This window comes from Tiliqua scincoides, chromosome 2, assembly GCF_035046505.1.
Source record: "Tiliqua scincoides isolate rTilSci1 chromosome 2, rTilSci1.hap2, whole genome shotgun sequence".
Taxonomy (NCBI): Eukaryota; Metazoa; Chordata; class Lepidosauria; order Squamata; family Scincidae; genus Tiliqua; species Tiliqua scincoides.
Genome location: NC_089822.1, coordinates 69,673,163 through 69,700,855, shown reverse-complemented (window position 1 = coordinate 69,700,855; position 27,693 = coordinate 69,673,163). Strand labels below are relative to the sequence as shown.

The 27,693-nt window shown below is 43.3% G+C and overlaps 1 protein-coding gene across 4 annotated transcripts in view; it reads right to left on the bottom strand.

Annotated features, from left to right (window-relative positions):
• Positions 1-22,031, bottom strand: part of ALDH1A1 (aldehyde dehydrogenase 1 family member A1) — a 62,383-nt gene extending 40,352 nt beyond the window's left edge. The window contains exons 1-3 of one of the 4 annotated variants that reach the window (XM_066613801.1): positions 21,866-22,031; positions 13,271-13,430; positions 6,198-6,307 (exon numbers count right to left, since the gene is read on the bottom strand). In XM_066613801.1, the coding sequence (XP_066469898.1) occupies positions 6,198-6,293 (96 nt within the window). In that variant the 5' untranslated portion in view covers positions 6,294-6,307; positions 13,271-13,430; positions 21,866-22,031. Of the gene's footprint in view, positions 1-6,197; positions 6,396-8,299; positions 8,371-13,270; positions 13,431-21,865 lie in introns of those variants that run through there. The other 3 variants (XM_066613798.1, XM_066613802.1, XM_066613799.1) reach the window with 3 other exon arrangements.
• Between the last annotated feature and the right edge of the window lie 5,662 nt (positions 22,032-27,693).

The following is a 27,693-nucleotide window of genomic DNA, read 5'->3' as shown; positions in this document are numbered from 1 at the left end:
ATTTTTCAAGATGTTGAAAGATATGACAAAACAGATGGCTTGATAGTATAAGTAGTGGAGTAGCATGAGCATTGGTCATTGCAGGGGTACCAATATGTTACCTACAGCTCAAAATATTGCAGAGGATCTGTCCAGAACTTTGCTGTCATTTAACTACCCAAATATTCTCGACAGGTGCCTGTCCAGTTTTTTTCTTCCCTGGTTCCCTTGCTAGTTCAAAATAAAAGCTAACCTAGGGAATAGGGATGGGTGGACTGTAAGCTACGCATGTAGTGGCAGTGTGTTGTAGTGGTTAAGGTGGCCAACTAGGAGTGAGGAGATCTGGCTTCAAATTCCCAGTCATTCACAATGTCTAGCTTTTCCATAGGGCAGAGGTTCCCAAACTGGGCATTGAGATGAGTCTCCCAGGGTGTAGCAAGCTGTGGGCCAGTCAAACTAGAGTAGAGGTTCTGCTCCGTGAGCAGAAGGCTGTGCACGCTTAGGTAGGGCCCACTCGCCCTACCTTGGGAGGTTCTACAGCAATTTTTAGGGTCTTTTTCCAGGCACTAACAAGGTAGTAAGTGCTGATTACATCAGCATGTCCCCACATCATCAGCACTTCCAGGTTCAGCTACTGGCAGTTGCCAACCCACTATGGGAAGCTCTGCCTTAGGGGAAACAGTACTCTTAAGATTGTATATTCTACTATTTATAACCTGCCACTGTTCATTTCATGTTATTAAACATGAATCTGAATCCAGGCAACAGATTTTGTGCATACATCAATAGCAGCAGAGCAATCGACAGAGGAGAATGGAAGTTACTGCTCATCTTTCCCATAGAAAGTCTCCACCATGTTTTTCCTGCTCATCTTAGAAATAAGCATATGCCCAACCCACTCCTCTTCTTGGTTTGCAGGTGTAATACATACATAGCTATCTTGCTGTGTCAATCAGATCCTTCTCCTAAAGCAGGGGTCTCCAAACCCCAGCCCGGGGGCCAGATGCAGCCTGCAGCAAGTCTCTTTCTGGCCTGCGGCCAACCTCTTGTCCCCTGAAAGCCTCCGGCCCACTCAACTGAATATGACCAGAACTGTGCTCTGATTGTGTCTGGAGGGTGTTCTGAGGGCCAGAGAGGTTGAATGAATGAGCCCATTCATTCATTTATTCACTCATCTATGTTCCATCTCTAATTTATTTATTTAAGTTTTATATTTAAATTTTTTTCCCGGCCCTCCACACCACGCCAGATATTTGATGTGGCCCTCTGGCCAAAAAGTTTGGAGACCCCTTGTCCTAAAGTGAGAGTCTTGTTTTGTGGGCTACATAAGCTTTCATGGGCTATAGTCCACTTCATTGTTTTCAAGCAGCTGATGAAGTACTAGACTTCAGTACAAGAAAGCACCTTCTCCAATAAACGCATAAGCCTTTCAGGTACAAGAGTCATGTTATCACTTTGCAGCCTTATCAAGCAAATGCAAACAGTAGATCAATTTGAGGCTGCTCTTGGCGGTGGTGGTTGTGGCTGGGAGATGGCTGTGGAAGCAGATCCAGCTATGGCACAATTCCTTCAAGTAGGACTGGGGGCTGGGGAACATTTGATTTGAGATTGTGTTGCAGCTTCGTGGAAGAGCACACATACTTTGCATGTCAAAGGCCTCAGGCTCAATCTGAGACATCTGCAGGTAGGTCAGGGAAAGACCCAGCTGCCAGTAGACAGCAATAACCCTACAGCCCAATCCTAAGCATGTATACTCAGAAGTCCCATTGTAGTCAATGGCTTACTGTGAATGTGAAGCCAGATCGGAATGAAACACCTTGAATGTAGTAGTTCTTGAAAGAAAGAACCTTCTTTGAAATTGTAAAAATCCCTATTTAAATAGGGATTTAGATAAAGCCTGCCTATGTAAACCGCCTTGAATAAAGTCTTGAATAAAGACCAAGAAAGGCGGTATATAAATACCTGTTGTTGTTGTTGTTGTTGTTGTTGTTACTCCCAGATAGGTATGCACAGGATTGCAATCCTAGAAAGCCTAAAGGCTTGACTCAGTATAAGGCAAGCTTGTACGAGAATAGAGTAAAAGATAGCTTCATGTTAAAGGATAAACACATCTTTACCTATAATCTCATCCTCAGATCCAAGTTTTGTGTCCTTTACTGGTAAAATATTGTCCATTCAGGACAAAGTTAAGCGGCTTTGAATCTCATTGATTTCAATGGAAGAGAGTAAAACACATGCTTACAGTTCTGCCGTGCTTAATTCAACTGCACTTAAAAGCACTTCGCTTTGGTTTAGGGTTGCCACTTGGCTACAAAAACAAAAACCACCCTTCCCTGCCCTTCCCTGTTCTATCTGCATCTCTTCACTTGGTTCCTATTTCCCTCTCTCCTCCGTATCACCTGAAAAGCTCCAAAGCTCAAAAAGTTCAAATGAGTCTGCTTGTTGTCTGTTCAAAGTTCAGAAATCCTGGCAGTCGTCTGCAACCTGCTGCAGGAAATAAACCCGAATCTGGGTGAGGGGTGGGGAGACTCAGTTAAGTTTTAAATTGGGAGAATATGTTGCATCTTATCTGTTTTTTGTGAGCATAAAAAGAATTTGCTACAATGCTTTTGCTTGTAATACAAACTCATGTGCAATGAGGGTTTTCCTTGTTCTTTTTCAGCCAAGGTGCTTAGCAGGATATACAGGTTTAGTATGTCTTACTTTTAAGATATATGATGAATGCAAAAAGATAATTTGTTATTTTAAGAGTTTGCCTCTCTAGTACAGGTGAGAACCGCTTTGTGACGCTCCGACCAGCGACAGGCCGCATATGTGACCCCACCGCTGGTCCCTGCACACACACCCCAAGCTTCCAAAGCCAAGAAGAGCTCTGCTCCCTTCACTTCCAGAGGCTTTTCTGAGCCTCCGAAAGGCAGCACGTGTCTGCACGCTGTCTCTCCAAGGCTTAGAATGCTGGAATTGTGTGCCTTGGGAAAGAGTGCCTTGGGAAACCAGAAGTTGCGTCTCTTGCATGATTCTGGCATCTGAGCCTTGGAGAGGCAGCATGCATGAAAGTGCTGTCTTTCAGAGGCTTAGAAAAGCCTCCAGAGGTGAGGGGAGCGCAGCTTTCCCTCATCTTTGGAGGTTTTGTTTAGCATCAAGACTCGCTTGGCGACGGGAGTGCCGGTCCACATCCCTGTCGCTAAGCGACATACGACTGTATAAGAATGCACCAATCCTAAATACAGTCATTTCTCTTTATATGTGAATTCACTATCTGCGAGGTGCAGAATTGCCATCTCTTGTTACCCACAGCTCTGTTATCCATGAATACCGTGCTGGTGCCACTTCAAATGGGCATTGGTATTGGCCCATGGAGAATTGTTGGACACTTTTGTTTCCGCTTCCAGACTTGCCCCACCTTATTGGGCACCATCTTGAGGACTCCAGCTGAACCTTCACAACCCTGGTGATGATCAGAGGCCGAGAAGCTGGGCCAAGCCCAGGGAAGGAGCCAAGAGAGAGGTGGAGGAGGAAGATGGGTGAAGAAACCCTCTCCACACTGCTGAACTCGGAGGCCTCATTGTTGGGCCAGCAACCTTTAACAAGTTGAGGAATAGCTACTACAGAGAAATTGCCATATCCCTTCAATGCATCCAGGGATATCCAACATGGAGCAGGATGCATAAGATGTTGATGAAACCTCTCTATTACCCAGCCCCATAGACTTCAAGTTAAGATTCAAGTTAAGATTCAGGTTCATAAAGTTTACAGACTGTATGGTGAGGGAGGTCCCTTGGAAACTAACCATATTTTTTCCATAGGCTCAATTATTCAGTATCTGCTAATTTGCTGTTTACTGGGTTTTCCAGAAACCTAACCCTAAGAACATAAGAACAGCCCTGCTGGATCAGGCTAAAGGCCCATCTAGTCCAGTTTCCTGTATCTCACAGTGGCCCACCAAATGCCCCAGGGAGCACACAAGACTACAAGGGACCTGCATCCTGGTGCCCTCCCTTGCATCTGGTATTCTGATGTAGCCAGAACATAAGAACAGCCCTACTGGATAGGCCCATCTAGTCCAGCTTCCTGTATCTCACAGCGGCCCCACCAAATGCCCCAGGGCACCTGATAACAAGAGACCTGCATCCTGCTGTCCTCCCTTGCATTGGCATTCTGACATAGCCCATTTCTAAAATCAGGAGGTTGCACATACACATCATGGCTTGTAACCAGTGATGGATTTTTCCTCTAGAAACTTGACCAATCTCCTTTTAAAGGCATCTAGGCCAGATGCCATCACCGCATCCTGTGGCAAGGAGTTCCACAGACCAACTACACACTGAGTAAATAAGTATTTTCTTTTGTCTGTCCTAACTCTCCCAACACTCAATTTTAGTGGATATCCCCTGGTTCTGGTGTTTGTGAGAGGGAAAAGAGCATCTCTCTATTCACTCTATCCTTCCTGTGCATAATTTTGTATGTCTCAATCATGTTCCCCCTCAGGCATCTCTTTTCTAGGCTGAAGAGGCCCAGGAAGCTAAGGAGAACTCACTATACATTGGCCTTGATCCAGCCTTATGGGTGATCTAAGTAACTAATGGTCCAACAGCACAATCCTAGGCATGTCTAAGAACTAACCCCTACTGAATTCAATGGAACTTACTCCCATGTAACTGCGCATAGGATTTCTATCCAAGAGAGTGAATCTGACTCAGCATTCCCCTTCATATTCAAGACAGACAGGAACATGTACCCCCATTCCACACCTGTAGTCCAAATAGGGATTACATTAGTGTGTTATGACCAGATGCAGCTCTGCACCTACTCCAGCAAGGAAACTAAGGATGAAAGCCTGCTTCTGGATATACTTTGTTGGACAGAAATGCATCACAGTTTCCTTATAATAATGGATCTGATCCACAAATCAATGAAATGGAAATATCTAAATTTAAACCAGTTTAATTCCATGAGTGGATGATGCCAAATTGGTTTAAATTCAGATACTGTAATTCAAATAGGTTGTGAATCAGATGACAAACTGGTGTTTTCAATCCAGTGGTGATGGTCTAATCCAGGGGTGCCCAAACCCCAGCCCTGGGGCCACTTGCGGCCCTTGAGGACTCCCAATCCGGCCCACAGGGGCCCCCCAGTCTCCAATAAGCCTCTGGCCCTCCAGAGACTTGCTGGAGCCCACGCTGGCCCAACGCAACTGCTCTCAGCATGACGGCCAACTGTTCAACCTCTCGTGTGAGCTGTGGGACGACGGCTCCCTCCACTGTTTGCTGTTTATGTCTGTGATGCAGCAGCGGCAGAGAAGGAAAGGCCAGTCTTGCTTTGTGCAAGGCCTTTTATAGGCCTTGAGCTATTGCAAGACCTTCATTCATTCATATAAGTTCCATCTCTAATATATTCATTTGTGTAAATTTATTCAAATTTGAAATCTAAATTAATTATTTTTTCCCCAACCCCCGACAGAGTCAGAGAGATGATGTGGCCCTCCTGCCAAAAAGTTTGGACACCCGTGGTCCAATCTGATCACAGTGAAGCCCTAAGGTATGCTATGCAGCTCATTTTGTCCCACTGAAGCCTATAGGGACAGCACTCTCACCCTGAACATATTCTATGTTGGTCCTTTTATATTCTAGTCTGATGGATCTTGAAAGTATTACTACAGTTGCCACTGAACTTCCCAAGAATATTTCCAAGTAACATTCTGATTTTATACGCACTAAGTCAGAACTAAAACTCACTGACAGCATAATCCTAGGCACACTTTGAAAGTAAGCCCTGCTGAACTCAGTGGAACTTACATTTGAGTAAACATGCACAGACTGAGGCGCTTAGAGATCAATGGAGTTTACTTACACTGCAGCTGCGATGGGCCTGGGATCAAAGCCCCAAGATATTTTTGGCCCACTGAATTAATTTCAAAGAACAATTCACACAAGAGCAATTACAGCCTCTCCGGAACACTTTCTGGAGCTAGAAGCTCCAGAAAATGTTCTGGAAAGCCTGTAATTGCTGTTGTGTGAATGACAGCAAAGAACACGGTCAGAGCACGCTGCCGAATAACTGCAGTAGGGTGCAAAGTGAAACAGCTCTGCAACTAAATCCCCAGCTGAGCTGCAGCAAGGGCTATCCGACTGCACAGAACTGCAGCGATGCCTCACAAGGGCACCATGAACTTCACTATGACTGCTGCAAAGAAGTTAACCAACAGAAATAGAACTAACCTTGGTGTACTTAATCTTCAGATCACTGAGGGGTGCAGGCAGAGCCGGGGGAGCTGGAGCAGAACTGGAATCTGCTTTCTTTTTTTCGGTAGACATGTTTGGAAGAGTCCCTGAAACACAGGTGAAAGGAGGTTTTAGAAAAGTTCAGTGATATTTGCCCTGACTGAGCACTTAGGTTTAATTGTGCCTTTTTATCTGAACAGGCTATAGTGGATTTGCATGCAAGAGTATGATTGGACGAACCACTGCACTGCAAAGGAAGGGGAAAAAATGGATACGTAACACCTAGAAAAGCAGGCTATCTGCCTGGGGTAAAATCTATATGAGGTTAGTGCCGTTCAAGAAATAGCAGCCTGCTGCTTTTTTTCCCAGCAGAAGAACCTCTAGGGTTAGGCAGATCTAACCAGCATTCTGATTTTACTTCAGGGGTTTGGAAAGTAACGCAAATCTACTTCTTGTTTCTTCAAATGTCACCCAGCGTTCCTGTTCTTGTAACAGCTGCATGTCTGGCAGAAACTCAACAGGTTCATTTTTTCCTGGCAGGGAGATGGGGTAATGAGAAAAAAAAAGAATGCTCTTAAAAGCAGCAAAGCATGTTTGAAAAGAAAAAGTTGCAAACCTTGTTAGAAACTTGACTTCTGTGGAAAAATTCCAGAGGGGTAGTTGTGTTGCAGCAAAAGCAACAGTGTTCTGGGACACCTTGACAATGATTGGATTTGTTGTGGCACAAATATTTTGGATTGGAGCCCACATCATCACATACATTTTGCATTATCCCTGCACGCACATGCAAGCACAAAAGGAATCCTATGGTACAATTCCAAATCTGCAATGCTTCGCACAGTTACTTGGAAGTAAGCCCTGTTGAACTATGAGGGATCTGCTTTTAAGTTAAACTTGCACAGGATCACACTAGAAAATCACTGAGGTTGAGAATATAATAGAGGCTGGTGGGGCCACTCAAAACACCGCCTCTGCCTAGACAATTCAGTTTTGGCCAAGCCCAATCTCAACAATCACTGGCCCCTCTGGCAACCATGCCACTTGTGGTGTGCAGGGCTTCCAGTGCAGCTGTGCAGGCTGGTTCTTATCACATCTGTGTGACAGACAAGCATCCAAAGGTTGCAGTCCTTCTCCAGTATGGTAATGCAGTGATAAAACTACGTCTTTTAGAGTTCTGCCTGGGAAACAGTATTAAAGGCATAGAACTTCTGCCAGGGTAAAGACGGTGGCTAGACTCATTAGATCCACCAAGAAAGCGGTGCCACTTCTGTGGTGCAGCATAGCGTCTTTACAGAACAAGGCTCAGCAGGAAACTCTGTGCATAAACTGCACAAAGGGTGTGATAATACTCTGAAATATCAGCATGGCTTTAAGTATTTAGCCTTGCCCTTTACTCCTGCATATTGCAACACAGGCTTGGCATGAAGCTGTTTGCCTTACAACATCTCTGGCCTATAGTCTCACCATTTTTTATACATACATTCTCCAGTATATCTTACTGCATAAGAGATGTGCAGGTGGTAACTCCATACCCACCCACAGAACTACCCATTTTGTTGGGCGCATGCATTAGAATAACCCTTGGACCTCCGGGTTTGCTTTTTTTCCTGTTTGCTTCATTCAATGTTCATCCCTGTTACTACGTGTTGCTAGAAAGAGAAATTATTTCTTCAGCACATGCACCTACTCTGGAAATCATTGCTTTCTCTTAATGCAGGGGTCTCCAAACCCCGGCCCAGGGGCCAGATGCGGCCCATGGCCAGCCTTTATCTGACCTGTGGCCAGCCTCTGATCCCCTGGCCCAGTTGACCAAACACAACTGGAGTTGTGCTCCTGGGGTGGGGGAATGGGGGCCATTTAAGTATGTGCTTTATTTCTTGGGCTATGTTGGTGCTTGGAGAAATCCTGGCATTTGAGCCCATTCATTTATTAATTCATCTAAGTTCCATCTCTAATGTATTTATTTAAATTTTATTATTTAATTTTTTTTCTGGCCCTCAACACTGTACCTGCTATTTGATGTGGCCCTTTGCCCAAAAAGTTTAGAGACCCCTGTCTTAATGCATTCATCCAATGTTTAATCTTCAAAGAGGCCATACCTCAGACCTGCCAGAAAAGATTGTGCTTTTTCCCAGGCATGCCAGCTTCTTTCCTGGCTCTGCTTCTGTACCTTTAGATGAAACGATGGGAAAAAAGAAACTGTATTTGCTTGATTTCTTCCTAGCAGGATGCTGCATAAGACCTGGGAATAGTGCCAGTAAAAATGGCTCTATTCTGACCTGGAAGCCTGAGCCTCTAATTCCACTGTAAAGGAGCTGTTGCAGAGGAGGAGAAGGAAATTTTTTGCATGTGCCCAGTGGTGCATTATTGACATTTGTTCACATGCTCCAGCACTGAATTCTGGGACTGAATGTATGTTCCAGCAGGTTAAGGCGGCAACCATATCACAGCAGGGGTCCATCCATCTGCTGAACAAGTGGGAGATCTGCTGGGCCTAGCATTTCTATTACCCAGGACCTAACAAATGGGACATGAGTGGGAAGCACATTGAGATCTGGTTCCAACTGCTGGAGCTCTTATAAAGGGCTACCTTGAAAGGGATGGTACAGTACTTTCCCCCTGCAACATGTTTCCCAGCTTTCTCCTCTTTTCCCCTCCTGCCCTTTCTTTGATTCCCTTTTTCTTTTTATTGTTTGGGTTGTTCAGGTGATGAAGGGGTGGGAGAGGAAGGGGAAGGGTTATCTGTTGTTTGCACAACATTAAATAATTTTTAAAAAATGAATCTCTGCATAGCATCCTACCCCTTGAGAGCTCTAGGCAAAATAGAAGGAGATTATCTCATTTAATTTTCACCGTGACTCTGTGAGTTTGGTTAGTCACAGAGGCAGTGGACTTGAATCACAGTGGCAATGGTCAACTGTGACCCAGCTGAGCAGAAACTCCAAACTTGAGATGTCAGCCACTGTGCTTGGACTCACCAGGGCAGCAATTTTCAACCTCTTTCATTTCATGGCACACTGACAAGGTGCTAAAATTGTCAAGGCACACCAGCTGTTTTCTGACAATTGAAAAGGCACACTGCACTGCTGGCAGGAGTTTGCATCCCACAGTGGCTCTGTTAACCAAGGATCCTCCCCCAAATTCCATCAGCACACCGGCAGACCATCTGCGGCACACCAGTGTGCCATGGCACAGTGGTTCAAAATGGCTGCTCCAGGGCTTTGTAAAATGCTATTGATTCATATTTCCTATCGGCTGGCATCTTTTCTCTTCCTGTCTCCTGTTTCTGCTCAGGTGTTGCTATACTAATTCATCCTGATGACAAGACGGACACAGAAACTGCCACTTTTATATGTAAAATGTAAGAGTTTTCCAAACTGTAGGCAATACCTGGCAATACCCAAAACTGTTACAATACCCAAAACTGACCTGGATGCCTTTAAAAGGGGATTGGACAAGTTTCTGGAGGAAAAATCCATTACGGGTTACAAGCCATGATGTGTATGTGCAACCTCCTGATTTAAGAAATAGGCTATGTCAGATGCAAGGGAGGGTGCCAGAATGAGGTCTCTTGTTATCTGGTGTGCTCCCTGGGGCATTTGGTGGGGCCGCTGTGAGATACAGGAAGCTGGACTAGATGGGCCTATGGCCTGATCCAGTGGGGCTGTTCTTATGTTCTTACATGGTAAGATTCTCTGGTGTGGAAACACACTATCTGACATGATTCATAGTATCATGTCAGAAGTACAACATGAATACCAGAACTAACGTACTACTTCTCTGTGTAAGAAATATTGGTGTATTCCCACAAACACAGGTCTGGCTCAGACTGTCAGTGATGCCAATGTGATGTATTGCTGCGTTCTAAAAAAAAGTTAGTCATAACTAAATCCCGCTGAAATCAATGGGATTTAAATTAATCACAATGAACCTGTCTCATTGATCATGAACATAAGCCCCATTAATTTCAGTTGGATTTACTTATGACTAATTTCCTTAGATAAAATCCAATGGATTGGAATAGAAAGATGATTTTTCTCTGAGTTGCTAACCCTCCTGAACTACCAAACAAATGCATTTTGAGTGTGACAATACCTTGCACACATGCTGATTAGAAGACCAAAACTGGAGGAGTTTTACAGGTTTCAGAAATTCAGCAGCGTTTTACATCATGCATGCATGTGCATCATGTGTGCAGGAACACATTTCATCATAATGAAATGCGTTGGCTTAACACAGTAGTTTCCAAATTGTGAGCTGTGGCTTCCCAGAGGGCCATGTAAACATAAGAACATAAGAACATAAGAACAGCCCCACTGGATCAGGCCATAGGCCCATCTAGTCCAGCTTCCTGTATCTCACAGCGGCCCACCAAATGCCCCAGGGAGCACACCAGATAACAAGAGACCTCATCCTGGTGCCCTCCCCTACATCTGGCATTCTGACTTAACCCATTCCTAAAATCAGGAGGTTGCACATACACATCATGGCTTGTACCCCATAATGGATTTTTCCTCCAGAAACTTGTCCAATCCCCTTTTAAAGGCATCTAGGCTAGACGCCAGCACCACATCCTGTGGCAAGGAGTTCCACAGACCAACCACACGCTGAGTAAAGAAATATTTTCTTTTGTCTGTCCTAACCCGCCCAACACTCAATTTTAGTGGATGTCCCCTGGTTCTGGTATTATGTGAGAGTGTAAAGAGCATCTCCCTATCCACTCTGTCCATTCCCTGCATAATGTGCATAAACCAGCCAGGGAAGCATCAGAATCCTTGTGGAAAAAAATTGTCACTCTATACAATGTATAAGATTGTAGCCCTAGTGGGGAGTCATGTCCAGTGGCCCAGTAGGTTAAGGGAGCCACCAGTCAAAAAAGTTTGGGAACCACAGGGTTAATTGATCATGAATTGATATAGTGAATTGGTATAGCCCAAACTATTTCCAGATCTACAGGCTATAATGGGCATATAAATATAAGAAAATGTGGATCTTTCCGACACATTTAACTATCAACTACTGCTGTATTTCTGCTAATATGGACACACAGCATTCAAATATATATATTTGAAAGAGATCCCAAGTTTCAAAATGAGCCCTTAATGACTTTTACAGATAGGATCTTGTCGCAAAAAGAATGAGCACAGGTTTGACCCAGAATGCAACCTCAAGCACATTTTTGAACGGGTGCGGTTATATAATGATTCTGCAAAATTCAATATGTACGAAATGACTCTGCAAAATTTCAGCAAGCACAAAATGACTGTGCAACATTTCAACAAGTTCTACAACCGAGATGCCACCCATTTATTGACTTGCCCTGGAATGCCCCTGAAACCAATTAATTATAGGAGTACAAGGGAGCAGCAGCTGTTCAAAGGTTGTTAGTCAGTAACTGCTTGCATAGTAACAGCTACTATGGAATTTTCAGCATTCCTCCCTGAGTGTCAAAGCCACTGATTTATATTATTTCAAAAGAAAATGTTCATTTATGTTAAATGTATATGGCATAATATTGTCTTTAGAAGAATTTCACAAATGAGAGTAGACAAGAGAAAGTTAGGTATGCCTAAGTGCCTTTGAAATCAACGGCACAGCAACACTCTACTGTGTGTTCAGTTCCTACTGATTCCAATGGCACTTGGGGTGAAAAGCCACATTTTACACTGGCCTTGTGCACCAATTTATTGCTCCCAAAATAGCAGCCATGGGGAGGCAGATTTAACCATTTGCCCCAGCCACACCCTCAGTCTAGATCAGTCCCTCCCATGACTGCTATTTAGGAAAATAACAGCTTAATCCTACCCTTCCCATCCCCGCTCGTGCACTGCATCAATAATGGGCACACTGTATCCAGCAGGGGTTATAGATCAGAAGGCTTTGGAGGGGGAAATCCCCTTAGCCCTGCAGAAGCCTCCTGCTCTGCAATGGGTCTCCTCGGACCTCTGCTACCAATTTTGCTAGCGCAAGCCTGGGGATACAAAGGGGCGGGAATATTGCTGTTGGCGGGGATAGAAACTGGTGTGCTCCATAAGCCCATTCGATTGGACTGTAAAAAGCATACAAGGGCCAGGAAACAGTTTAATCTAACATGTCAAGAACCCCTTTCTTTAAACTGGATACAGTCCAAAGCATGCACGGGGAGGGGGGGGGAGCCTTCAGTGAGCTCTGGCTCTTTGCACACACAGAGAGTGTATTGTGTGTACAGAGCATTTTCTGCTTGCAGAACAGGGCAGCATCGGTAAAATTGGACTTCTGTCATGGGCATTGGAGCATCAGACCATCAACACTATATGCAAAAAAAGCTGTACTGATCCCAGTAGAATGTCTTCAAAATAATTTATTACTCGGTGACTTTTTTGATTGAAATCAGTGAAACCTATTGTGGGTTCACACAATCCTTCATTAATGCACAGGAGCTGTCCTCTTGTTCTTGGACACACATTTGCATAAACAAATGATCCAGTGGCCCTTTTCCTACATGCAGCCCTTTTCCTACATTGCAGCCAGCCATATCAGTGATCTGCTGGTTGACCTGTACAATCTATCTGTTCACAGAGATACTTGAAGAAGGACAGTGGTTGTGTAGAATAACCTGAGTGTCAAATAAGACCTGAACCCTAAAACTGGTTCCAAGAGTTTTTTTCTCTGGCGGATCAGAATGGAATGGTCCACTGAAACATAAACACATAAAAATAGTTATTATCACTGTATTCATTTTCTCAAGTTGTAAGCAACTCAGCTTGCAATGACTCTGCGTGAACCTATCTAACCTATTAGAAGTGTCCAGACTAGCTACCAAATTACTTTCAAATTGCCATGGTCTGCAATGTGCAAGCAAACTGTCCCACCTGCATCTTCTCTGGAATCAGATTCATTCTTGTTTCTATGATATCATGCTATTTTACTCAAAACTCTCCAGATGCCCTAATATATGTCAATATGCCTTCACTCCCTTGCCCACTTGAGTACAATTCCCAGCAGGGATATAGTCTCGCTTGCAGAGATTGGCGGAGGAAACAGACAGAAAATCAGTGCATGCTTTAAAAAAAAGTCTTTATGATGCGTACTGTAGCACAGGAGAAGGGGAGTGCTGAGCCTTCAAAGTGAAGAGACTGTGGGAGCTGGTAGGAGCTGGCAAGAGGCTTGCCCATATTTTGTCTTGAGACTTAGCCAGGTTCACTCCTCAAGGCAAACTTGGAGAAGTTGCATCTTAGTTGTGCAGACTCCCTATGGATGTGAAAGGACTTGTCAGTGTTGCCATTCACCAGTATTAGCTTAATCGTTTTCTGTCACAGTGAAGGACTATGATAGGGATATTAGGCAATTGTGTCATTTGTCATTCGCCATCATAAAAGGAGGGGATTAAATTTCTTTATCTAGGTATTTATAACCTACCTTTCTGCCTTCATAGAGGTTCCCAAGGCAGCTTACAATGATTTAAAATAGATCCAAGGCAACAGTAAAAAATATACCAATAAAACAGAAAACTCAAACCAACCTTACTAAACTAAAAATTGATATTTAGAACAAGATGCAAAACTATGTGGGGTAGAAAACTAGCAGAATGACTGTGGGAACAAAAAAGTTTTTATTGCGTGATGAAATAAGGTCCAAATGGATCTCCAGAGGAAGAAGGTTCAAGAGCTTGGGGGCCATGACCAAAAATCACTTGCTATGAGGACTCTACTTCCAAAAAAGGAGGAGCGCTCATAGAATAGGGCCCCCAATATTGAGCAAAATTGGGTGAGCAGATTCATATGGGCAGTGACAAATCTTTAAATATCTGTAATCTTTAAATGTCCTAGTCCCAGGTTGTAAAAGGCCTTAAACTTTAACCAAAATTTTGAATTGAGACTGATAACACACTGGAAGCCGGTGAATGTGATACAAGTTGGGAGTAATATGTTCTTACACACAGGTTTCAATGTGCTGCAGATTTTGTAAGAGCAGAAGCTTCCAGACATTCTTCAAGGGTAGCTCCATGCAGATCAAATTGCAGAAGTCCAAACTAGCTGTAACCAAGGCATGTGTGACACTGGCCAGCTCTACAGTCCTTAGAAAACAGTGCAGTTACTGCATACGTTGCAGCTTGATAAAAACACTTCTGATTGAGGCTTCCACTGTACCATATAGGACCAAACCCAGATCTAGGAGCTCTTGTAGCTTGTATCCTACAATTACCTATGTTCTACTCACGAATCACAAGAGAATCAAATCATTATTGACGGAGGGGGTCATACCATTTTTGCTGCAACACATCATCGCAGCTTAAGTGTTGAGAAATGAAGTGGGTTGTATCCTAAGCCACATGAATAGAAGCCATCTTGCATAACAGAACTTTCTGACCCCCTCCTCTCCAGAACAGAGGAAGCTGTTCAGACCATTGGTTCATCTCGCTTAGTAACTCACAGCGCAATCCAATGGTTCCCCTCCACTGATGCAGCAGTCCCTGAGCCAGCTGGGAGTGTCACAAATGTGCCATAAAGCACATTTAAGCACCTGGAGAGTAGGCAGCATCTGCGGGAAGGCCTGCGCCACCTGCCACTGCTGCATTCTGGTGATCAGCCACTGTTAGAGGTAAGAGACGTGCCAGGTGGCAGAGGGGCAGTGGGAAGGTAGGTGGGGAGAGATGTTTCTGGGCAGGGGAGTGGAACGGGGAGGATCAGGCCTGCAGGGGAACAGGAACAGGCTTCCACCTTATCCTATCCTCTCTCCTGGACCTGAACACCCTACACAGGGCTGTTTGGACTTGCAGCAGATAAATAGCTGGCGCAGATCAGAGTATCCGCATTCGGCAGGCTGAGGCATTACTCAAGATAAGGGGAAAATATTCCCTTACCCTGAGGAGACCCCCTAGCCTGCTCCAAAGCTGTGCTGGACATTCATTCATTCATTCATTCATTCATTTACAACTTTTCTCCCCAAAGAGACCCAGAGAGGCTTACAAAAAAACAGATGCAAAGAAGGCAGAAAACATAATTTCACAATTAAAAAGGAAATTACGCAATCAACTATAACCTGTCAATAATTAAAACAATCTTAAAAATAAATAAGACACTATTACAATAAAAAAGAGGTCTCCAGACTTGAGACCACTGTGTGCCACAAACAGCCTCTCTGGCATGACTGGAGCTTACTGTTCCTGCGGGGAGGTTTCCATTTTCGCCCCCAATTTTCGCTTCGCCCTGCCACATCTGCCAGGAAATCCTGAAGCAGAGCCTTCTGGGCCAGCAGAATGCAGAAGTAGCAGGGTGGAGTGGACATGGGGGGGGGGATGATCAGAGGCAACAATGCAAGCCTCCCCATGGAACAGTAAGCTCTGTTCATGTGGGGAGGGATTAGCGAGAGTGTCGGATCTGGCCTGCCGTCCAAAGTCTGGAGAGCCCTGCAATAAAGCATAAGAGCAGCCGCCACCACCTTAAAGAAGGACTAAACTTGTAAAAGTGAGATGTCATTTAAAAAGCCAGGAACTCAGAAGGCTTGTCTAAACAAGTGTTTTGAGGCTTGGCTGGAAAATCTGTAAGGAGGAAGCAGTTCTTCAATCAAGAGGAGAGAGTTCCATAGAGTTGGTGTCGCTACTGAGAAGGCTCTGTTTCTTGCCATCACCCTTTGCACCTCCCTAGGCAGCAGCACTTGTAAAAGAATACAGCCAAGCCATGCAGCCCCGCTGTGCCAGCAAAGTTTAGGATTGGGCTGCTCAATCCTAAGGGGGCAATCCTGACATGCACTTGGGCTGACGCAAGTCCCTTCTGCCAGCGAGGAGTGTCGCAAAAGCGCCATAAAGCAGTTTTGTGCCACTCTTCTGGAAGACAGGCTGGCACATAGATGTGCTCTAGCCTCCCTGTGCTGCTGGGGCCCCGGGGACAAGGTGAGTTGCATTGGCCAAGCTTGGCCGACACAGGAGTTTGGGGGGGCAGGGGGAGGGCAGGGAGGATCAGGAGGGAGGCGTTTCAGGGTGGGGGGAGGACAAGTGGTGGATGATCCCAGGGCAGGCAGGCAGGAAGCGGGAGGTGTGGCCAGGATCTGACAGTTATGCTGGATCCTGACCCCATTCCCAGGCTGCCCAGGGCAGTCCCGTGCTGCTCTTATTTGCGCCACCTCATTAGGTGATGCAGATTCGAGTAGACCCATTAGGACCGTTGCAGCATGACACAGGGGAAGAGGAAAAGTTTCCTTTTGCCTAGGGCTGTGCTGCTTTTGGTCCCAAACTTGCACTGGATGCAGTACAGGCCTGCTGGCCTGCCTGTTTCCAGCGCAAATTAGGATTGTGCCCTAAGTAGTGTAGCTCTCCAGGGTTTCAAACAGGAATCTTTCCCTGTCCTACCTGGAGATGATAGGTCTCCTGTGCCTCAGAAAAGCCTCTCCTGAGAATCAACGGATGTTTAGGAATGATATAGGATAGGATACAGGCTGCAGGTAGAATTCCTGAAAATTGGACACATGTTGAAGGTGTGCAAGAAACAGATTAACAGAGTTCCTGGGAAGGCCTAAAGCCACCATACTGTGACACTTCTGAAATTTTATGCGGAATATTTTCCATTGTAAGGAAGCTACAAGAGGTATATAATCTACTGGTCACTTCAAATTAACACAATTCTATCACAGTCCAATGACTGCTGTAATGAAGCCAAAATATGATACATGGAATATCTTGTGCAACAAGCTACTTTATTGAGTAGTAGTAAGATAGTCCAATAAACCCTTAAATCATAAATCCATAAATTTGAAAGGATTAGGCTGAATGAAATATTTGTTTAAAGATGTTTTCAGAGGACTCCTAAATTGTTGGACTGTAAATTGGGTTGTTACTTCTGTCACATGGTGTTCTGAGAATTCCCCATCTCTGTGCAAAACATTCTGAAATATATTTTGTATTTTGTCTCCCTTACAGGAAATGCAAGTGTAGTGGTTGTCATTATTATTATGATATTTATATATTGCTTTTCAACAAAAAGTACGCAATGCCGTTTACTTTCTTAACAAATAAATAAATTGTTCCCTATCCCTATAGGGCTCACAATCTAAAAAAGGTGCAGAAGAGACTTCAGCAACAGCCATTGGGAAAGACACTATGCTGGGGTGAAAAGGCACAATTACTCTCCTTCTGTTAAATATACCACTAAGGGCACAATCTTAACCAGGTCTACTCAGAAGTAAGTCGTATTTTGTTCAATGGGACTTACTCTCAGGAAAGTGTGATTAGGATTTCAGCCTTAGAAGGTTTTTGCCTAGTTAGCAGGGATTAAGAGGTATTGGTAAGAAGTATAGAAAAGTGCTTGAATTATAGGGAGAAAGCTAGAAGGACCCTGTGGCACTGAATAGAGAATGAAGATGTCACATCACCTCTCTTTAGCAATCAGCAAATGTCCATTATTGGACTTTAGCAAAAGAATAGACTTCGACTTTAGCAAAAGTCCATTCTAAGACAAGGCAAGTTTCTCCAGGTTTCAGGCCTAAGTAAATTTAAGGCCAGATATAGTGCAGGTAGTCAAGCAGTGCCCTGGGTTTTCAGAAGTGTACAATGTAAGGATTATATATGGATTACACAGGCAGTTCTTCTTTTCCGCAAGAGAGACAGAAACATGTTCTCCTTGAGCACTAGAGTAGTCACAGTGCTCTTCTCCTAGAGAAAGATGATCACTGACCAACATAATGGTGGGGAGGAAGAAGTCTTGCTAGAGGAAGAATAGTCTTGCCAGAAAGGGGGAAAAAAGGCTTTTTACTATTTAAAATTAAAATGAATGGAGATGTACAAGCTGGGACTAAAGGAGTATAGAATAAACATTCTATATTCATTCTTCAAGATAAAAAAGACAAGATTCTTAGAAAAAGCGCTATATTGATATGGAGAAATAGACAGCCTTGTATTTTTTTTTTAAATGTAAAGCTACATATGGGTACATCTTTTATTGAACAATAAAAAAACCCCAAACTTGTAAAAACTATTCCAGATTGCATTCATAAGCATTATCCAACAGGTGCCAGAAATACAGCTGGTGTATGTCTACACCTATACAGCAGCAGAACTACTGTACTGCTGGGAAGGCTGTTTCCAATTTCAGCAGGTACTCGAGATGTTATGAAACGCCTGAAAAAACTAGTTTGACAGTAACAGTCATGCAACAAGGAATGCATTAATGAGGGTCTAACACACAAGAGGCAAAGCTACCTGAAAGTGTATAATCAATTCCTAAAGCATACTTCAAGTTACAATGATACTAAGTGATGTAGAAGGACAAATCCACTAAAACTTGTTGGGACTTCCATGTAAATGGGTTTGGGACTGGAAAACCTTTCCTGAACCTCTGAGGGGTCAAAGGAAGCTCCATTAAAATCCATTACTGGAAACTAATCAAAAGTAAACATTATTTGGCTTTAGGTTCACAATAGTTTACAACTTTCTTGTGCAGCTGCCAACTGTGCAAAAAACTATACACACATACCTGTGAATTGGAAGAAAAATGGTTTTCCACCATTCAGCAAATGCTAACATGAAGAATGAGAAGACTGAAATAGAGGTCTCCAAAAATATTTAAATGGAAGTCAAAAGGAGAAAATCAGAGAGGGTTATTATAGTGCAAAGTCTGGATTTGTATTGCATTTCAAATTACTAATTGGCATAATACCTGCTGTGTTAGCAGTAGGAGATTAGGAAACCGAATTATAGTTCAGAACTGGGAGCTGCTGCAGGGAGATTCTGAGAAAGTGCTGCGTACAAGCATGCTACTGGCTCTTGTCCAGGATCACAGCCAAACGCTTAGCATCAGAGTTAATGGACCTGTTACATCAATTCTAACTACATTTATCAAGAAGGAAGAAGCTATCAAGATGAAGCTGTTTCATAAGAAGTGCTTCAGGTACTACTCTAAATTCACTCAATTGGTATTATGGTCCATTGTAATCTATGGGATCTACCTGAAGCCAATAATCAGGATGCCTCAACATGACAAAGCAATTGCTTACTTGAAATGCAGGCCCTTTTTTCAACAGGATGCCAATTACTTTAAACTGTAGTACTTCATCTTTATTTGGATGGATAATTTCAGTATGAGTAAATCCATGAGATGCATTCAAAACGAATGCATTTTGAATTGAGAAGCCCAATGACATTCAATATCATAATCATTACCATGCTTCTTTTCCAGCAAGTTTTTGAAGGGGAAGAAAAACACATTTTCTTCATAGAGGGGGGAAAAAATCCAGTTTTATTATTTTATATGTGTTTGTCTTCACAAAGCAACCTTTGCCTAGGGCACAAAATGTACTACTACCACAGCTGTGCAGTTCAATCTGCAGAACAAATTTTTGAATGACCCAGCTACTGTTAGAGGAATATGTTATGTGCAGTTTATATGTGTGTCCATGGAGATACATGGAGATGTTCTAATTATCCATTTAATGGAAGTTTAGGGAGTAGAGAACTAATCATTTTAACTTATGTTGACACAAAAAAAGAAAAGAAAAAAAAAGACCTGCATTTCAAGTAAGCAATTGCTTTGTCATATATTGGGACAAATTCTACTAAAGTAGTCTGAGGTGACTGAATGTTGGACCTATCTATTTTAGACTGGCAGCCCAATCCTATGCATGTCTACTCAGAAGTAAATCCCATTAGAGTCAATGGGGCTTGCTCCCAGGAAAGTGTGGATAGGATTGGGATGTAGGACAACTGCATGAAATAACCTATCAAGAGAGTAAATGAAAGATGTTTTGCAACCTTTTGAAAATAGAACATATGCAAGATCTTTCTTAATCTGAATTGCATGAGAACATAAGCTACAGATATTACTTAAATGTGCATAAATGTATACTATGTTATGCTCCATATTTAATTAGTCACTACATATGAGCAGATTATTGTATAAGTACTGGCAGCCTAATGTGTTCTTTGATGAAATCTGCATGCTAGTAAATCTTCAGTTTCAAAGCCAAATAATAAATAAGTGAAATTAATGTTACAGGACAAGAAGATAATCACAAATGCATAGAAAATCACAAATGCCTAGATTGTACTGTAAAGGAAGCCACCTCCTTTGTAATCATGAAGCATAGATTCACTGAAGTTTAGCAATGCCTCTCCCTTGCAATATTAAAGATTATCAGGGAAGCAGTTTTTTTCCACAAGTCATTTAAAAATATTTCATATAAGCAAAGTTCTGACTGGCTGCTGATTTAGCTTGTGGGTACAGTGAATCTGAGAGAATGAGTATACAAATGTTATAAGAAAAAGCAAAGAAGGATCCTGTTTTATAGCCATTGTGGATGATTTATGTTTTGTTTAATCAAAAGTTGTGCCTCCTGCAGATTTCACAAAAGAAACAATGCAAGAAGCAGTGCAAATAAAATAAGAGAAATCAAGTAAATATATGATCACTGTTGTAGGTTCTGGTGCTGATCAGCAATTGTTTGAACAAATACCATTGGCTATCTTGGTACCTAAAAAACGTGGATAGTTGTTCTAAAATCTGAATTTTATTCTAAATGAGTAGTTATTTACACAGCAGAGACAAATCTCCATGTTCTATATATGTGTACTGTATTAGTTCATTTCTGAAAACCTGGTCTGATTAAAACAAAAATGTTGCCATCTTTATTTTAATTAAAGATCACTTCTCATCATCACTTAGATTTCCTAGCATCCTGCACTAATTCCTAACATTGAAGTATGCTAGAATACCTTGGGTGTTTTCTCTTAAATCAATCTACCTCCCTACTTACCTACTAAACTTACCTACTGGTTTGTTTTTCATAGGTATGCAAAGTTAGAATAGGTGAGTTTCGTTTACTTCACAAAAGACTCCATGATGCATTCATAGGAGTCTTTATAGAGACTCCTATGAATGCCTCAAGTATTCTTGTACAAAATTCTAGGGACAGACAGGTGAACTCTTCTGCATAAAATACAGTACTGTAAGTGTATCTTATAAGTGTATCTATTCCTATCTGTGTTCCTATCTACATTCCATTGTGTCCTGCCTAGCCTGAATTGCCTTTAGTAACAATAGAAAAACTCAAAACATCATCTCAAACCAAAACATGTTTGGAAACGGATACTTTTGTTCTTTGGTTTTCTTATTTCATCCGATCACAAGTATGTACTGTAGGTTTCTTTACAAATTCACTGTTTCCATGTTTCAAATTGGAAGGCTTTCCAAATGGGAAGTATAAACAAGCAGAACCCTGTTCCTAGTAAAGCTAATATTCCTTTTCATTTCAGTATGGTTTAGAAATATCCCGCTAATTTCATTTCAGTATGGTTTAGAAATATCCCGCCAATTTCTAAGCTAAGAGCCCTTCGGATTGCTGTACACTTCCTTTTCAAATGTACTGTATCTGCACATTAGTCCTGAGAAGGAATGACAGAGTAAGCAAATCTGGGCAGAATTGATATCTGTTACAACATTCAGTACTGCATAAGTGCATCTGGAAATTGACATTTATAAATTGCTACACTTTCTCAGTATTGTTACTTGCATAGAATTCTTTCTGGAGCAGATAGTTACAAAACTCACTGCAGAGCTTTCCTGAAATGGTCTCTCCAGCAGTCAAAGCAGCTTCTGGAAGACTGCAGTTAAAGTAAGTGGGGTTGAGAGCTGCAGCTACAATTTCAGCCCATTCCAGAAATGAGCGATTCAGAGATAATCACACCTCCAAGGCCTTACCTTTCTACTTGTCTTCTGAGTTCCTAGATGTGATGTCCTTCGCCTCAATGGCACACTCGGTCCTATAGTTTGTGCTCAACACGACAGCCAAGGCACCATGCATGACCTCTATATATAGGCACACGGCAATAGCAGCAACAAGTGGCTATCGAGAGTCGTACTTCAGCCCTCTGTTTATCAAGTGAGATTACTCATAGAAAGAGATCCTTCAAACAAACACTAAACCTGGAATGAACTGGGAGGTATCTGGATGATATTCTTGTGGGGGGGGGGGGGAAAGGATCCTATTTATGACATCACAGATGAAAATACCCACAGCCATTTATTCTGTTAACCATGTAATATAGATTGTCATTTTGACATTCAGACCATTTCCCTTCTTCCATCACCTCCATGTCAATCCAATTCACTCATTCTTACCAATGATTAAATTGGGGCGGGGGGAGGAAACATGGAAAGATTGTTATCCTAGAGCCTGTATTTGCAGGACATTTTAAAGCCCCTCAGATTAAGCATTGGGAAGATGTTAGCCTCGATAAGGGAAGCCCCACTGGCTTTCTGTCTCCCGGAAACAATGAAATCGCATAGTTTTGTCTGTGCCTTTCTGTTTGGGATTGTTCTGTTTTAACACATAAGAGTTTGAAGGGCCCGACTACTATTCCTAATTAACTCAAGTTAAACTAATGAGAGTGGTAGTGGAGGAAACCCAGGGACAAGGAGAGAGACTGTGGGGGAGGATGGATGGTTGCAGAAAGAAAAGGGATCATTAACTCAAATGGGCTCAGTTTCAACTCAAAAGAGTTGGCTGCGGAATGGATACAGAAAGCTGCATTCTTGGCTGGAGAAACCATTGCAGAGTTTTGTTCTTTTGCAGCAACAAAAACTTTTAATTATCGCACCACTAGAGTGTATTTACACTCTAGTTCCCCCTTTCATTTGTATGCAACTCAGATTCTGAAGCAGAGCATTATTGCTGCCTGGCCCACCATTCCTGCTTTGTTCATTCTAACTCACTTCTATCCACTGCATCCCCCATGTGTAAGCCACAGAGGTTTGACGTGATGAGGCCAGAACATGGCACACTGCCTATCCTTTTTCATCTTCTGCACTACACAGAGAGTCTCCAGTGCTCAGGAACCTCTAATAGTGGTGTGTGGATAACATACATATAGTATGGATAACATACATATAGTAAGTAGCAGTCCCCATTATGACACCCCCACATTTTGAGAAGTCATCCCATGGAAGTACATTCCAGCACCTTTCGTGTACAGGGTCATAATATATAGCTTTACTTTAAAACAGCACTATTTGTTTTTTGTTCTTGTGTTTGGCCAAGATATCACATCTAACGATCTAGCACAGTGGTTCCCAAACGGTGTGCTATGGCACCTGAGGGTGCCACGGCAAACTTACAGGGGAGCTGCAGGATGACCCCAGTGGCCTCTTCTTCCCGGCTATCCCTGGAGCCATCATCTTGGATCACGTGAGATCTTGCATGATCCAAGATAGCAGTGTTTGGGAGAGCTAGAAAGAACGCCACAAAAGAAAGGTGTCCTAACCACAGTAAGTTTGGGAACTGCTGTTGGACTTGGTATTGCACCCAGAAAGGCTGAAGTATGTGGTAGACATTTTTAAAGAAACAAATTTTAAAAAAATATGCTGTAAACCCTGAGTTGAAACCCCTCACCCTATGAGGCCCATGGCACAACATCATCTGTCTTGCTGGTAAAAAGAGCCGCTGTGGACATGTTTGATAAGTCTCTCATAGCCACCTTTGTGCAATAACTCTCATTTTATGGGATTATGGTCAAATGCTCAAGCCACAGGTAGCTGCCATATGAGTCAGGCCACTGATCATTCTAAGATAGTTTTGTTGACACTGAGCTGGCAGCTGAGCTGTTTTTCTGCCCCTCCTGGAGATGACAGGGCTTTAATCCAGATCTTTTGCATGCAAGCAGGTGCTCTACTACAGAACTACAGCCTCACCCCTGAACACAGTACCAGGATTTGCAATCCTTTGACTGCAAAATAGTTTTACCAGGGTGCTAGGTCTGTGCTGGACCCCTGGTTCCCCCTAGCCTCCAATGGTCATGGGCCTTCAGCCAATCGGACTAACCTCTGTCACCACCCCTACAATGTTACAAAAACATTCATCACAAAACACTACAGTGGCACATATGTCAGGGGGGGGAAAGGCTGTGAAAGCTTACTGAAAAACATTTTTATAGCATAATTGGACACAACTGACTACTGTTTGCATGTTTCTATGCATGCATAGGAATATATTGTGAACAAGAGAATACCCACCTTCCTTTGATATGTATCTGTTTGTATCCCACAGTAGTGATGTGCAGATTACACAGGCCAACACACATTTTGCTTCCTTAAACGTTACACCAATTCCTGGGTACATTTGGTGTGCCGATTCCAAAAATGGCATCCGTTTTGCCCTATCACGTCTAGTTTTGGAGACACAGCATAGTCTCTTTAGTCACTGGCATCGCTAGGGGGCTGCAGGGGGTGTGGGCTGCAGCAGGTGACGCGCCGGGGGGGTGACACACCGGGGGGTGGCGCGCCCCGGGGAGAATGCGCTAACATCGTGGGGTTAGGTGCTACCATGCCGTGCCATACACCGTTGGATGCGGAATGGCCAGCGGAGTGCAGTGCAAGAAACGGAATTGAAAGCACTCCTTTCGTTCAAAAGTTATGGCCAAAAAACTGGAAGGAAAAAACGCATGGAGCCCCATGGAAAGTGAAAGTGAGCTGTAGCGTGCGTTTACTTGTGAATAAACGAACTTGTCTAGTCTGTTGGAAAGGGAAGGCTGAGAGGAATCCAAGGACACCAGAATGGTCATGATCCAATGAATGCAGCCCCCCAAAAACACCTGAGAAGCTCCCCGCTCCCAGCTGCAAGTCTGAGCCTGAAACAAAGCCACATGGCCATGTTTACTCGCAAATAGGTGGACTTCCCTTAGTCGAGGCAGGCTGAGAGGCTCCAAGGATGTCTGAATGGTCCTCATCCAATGAGTGCAGCCCCCAAAAACACCTGAGAAGGAGGTTCCTCCCTCCCAGTCTATGTGGCCCTATGGAAAGCAAAGCAGCCTCACAGTTGCATTTACTCATGAGTAGGCAGGCGTGCCTTGGCTGGTGGTCAGGCCAGGCAAAGGGGAATGTGAGGACATCAGAAGGGTCCTGATCCGATGGAGCTGCTCCAGAAGGCAGCCTCCCCCCCTAAAAAGGACAAAAAAGAGGCTTGAGCTTGTAAGGGGAAAGTTTTCTATTTTGCACTTGCAAAGCCAGGAGGGTCTTTATCTTGATGTGCCTGAAATAGAAGAACTTTAAACTGGGCACTGGGAGGGCTGAAGAGTTCACTGATTCTTTTTGGGGGGTTGTTATTGCAGGCAGACTACAGAGTAAGCCCCATTGACCACTATGGGAATTACTTCTGAGTAGACATGCATAGGCTTGGGCTCACAGGCAGCAATCCTACTGACACTTTCCTGAGTGTAAGCCCCATTGACCACAATGGGACTTACTTCAGAGTAGACATGCATAGGCTTGGGCTCACAGGCCTCAATTCTACCCACACTTTCCTGAGAGTAAGCCCCATTGACCACTATGGGATTTACTTCAGAGTAGATTCACTTGGTGGAACAGGACTGGCTCCCCCTTATTTAATTATTTTATTTTAATTTAATTATTTATAATTATTTATTTTAATTGCTTGATGATGTCACTTCTGGCCATGACATCACTTCCAGTGGGTCCTGGACAGATTGTCATTCTAAAAAGTGGGTCCCAGTGCTAAAAGTTTGAGAACTGCTGCAATAAAGTGTTAGTAAGTTGACATGGTGTGTGTGTGTGTGTGTGTGAGTGAGACTCTACAGGTTTTCAAAATCACTAAAATCAGAATTTGAAGGAATAAGACCATCATGTTATATATCAATCAATGTGTAATTTCATGCAGAATGCAATGAAACAAACCACATTGAAATATCTGTGATCTAACAAAAGGTACACACAAAAAACCGGTGGGGGCGGGATGATGGTACATCACCACGCCCACCTGGGGCATTGCCCCGCCCACTGCATGGGGTGACATGCAGGCCTCCCGCACTGGGTGGCATGAATCCTAGTGACGCCACTGCTTTAGTGAATAGATCAAGCAGCTTCCTCATGAGGAAGCCTACACCATGACTTCCTCATGAGGAAGCTGCTTGAACCATTCACTAATGAGGCTATACTACTGTATATCTCCAAAACTAGATGTGATAGGGCAAAACGGATTTTTGGAATCGGCACCCCAAATTCATATCAAACCACCATAAAGTTTGGGAAAAACTTTTCTGACCCTCAATTTTGTAGGCCTGCGTTATGGGGCAAATCCTGTCCAATTTTCCAGTGTCTATGCAGCCGTCCTAGTGGGGCGTGCATTGCATCCTGTGGTGGAGGGACAGTCACAAAGGCCTCCTCAAGGTATGGGAACATTTGTTCCCTTACCTCAGGGGTGCATTACGGCTGCATCAGTGCTGGAAAATTGGATAGGATTGGGCCCTGTACGAACACACCAGATTCAAGTGTTAAAAGTGGAAAGTTAAAAGATGGGTCCTTGTGTTTCCAAAGAATCACAGTCTGTGGCATGTTTTACATATGACCTTTTCATATAACTTCTTTTTTAAGTCTCCTTATTTCCATCCCATGTATTTATCTTGTAGTACTTTTAAGTTAATTAAAAAGCAGCCATATTGCAGGATTGAGGAGAGGGCATTTAATATTTTCATTTCCCCAGAACTGTCATCAGTCACACTACCATAATTTTTTTCTTTGAGTCTCATTATGTTTATTTGTTTTTAATTTTCTCTTATTGTCAGCTTCCTTGAAGGCTGTTGTCAGGCAGAACAGTGGCATATTAATGTTTTCATTTAATACAAACACAGTGATCTTTATTAAAGTTGCAGGCATTATTTCTACATTGCTGTCTGGATTCATTCCTACAACATCTAGTTTAATTTATGGTGACATAAAAGGTACCTTTTTTGACTGAGGCATGACTGAGATACCTTTTAAATATTACAGTAGTATGGTGGGAACTACTATACCTGGGACTAACCCAAAGAACTGCTGTAACATTTCAAGAGTCACCACAACCATGTGGGTGTGGCATATTACACAAGTCCCTAATACAACATTGTCACTCCCAGCCTTTCAGTTTCAGGATGACTGGCCCAGACCACATGGCTGCAGATCTTCAAATGCTGCCGTAGGATGAACCAAAAGAATAATACATAGGTCCAATGGAGCTACTGTGGCAGTAGAATGTTACATTGAACATGTGTTAAGTCAATTATGAGCACAATCTTATCAGTGCCTAGCACTGCTGGAACAAACAAACATTCTGGTGGCGTTAGGCGCCTTCCGACCAACACAAAAGGCAACACACTGAAGTGCACACACTGGCTGCCACCAGCAAGCAGCCAGTTCAGCATGCCAGAAGATACTGGATCCCTGTCAGGCCAAATAAGATCACATAGGGGTTGGAGGGAGGCGAGGGTGGGCAGAATTGGGGGGGGTGATGGGTGTTGGAAGGAAGATTGAGACTGGAAAGGGGGTATTTTCAGTGGCATTTGTGGCACATGCTGAAACCTAACCTCCTTCCTAGGCTCAGTCCACATGGACTTGCACCAGCAATATCACTGCTGCAGGTCCACATAGACCTACTAGGTTGGCATGGGCTTACCAGGGCAAGGGAACAAGGCTGATGTTGTCTTGTCCCAAGGAGGTCTCAACTCCCCTGTGGGATGCAACAGGTGCCTCGTTGGTGCCAC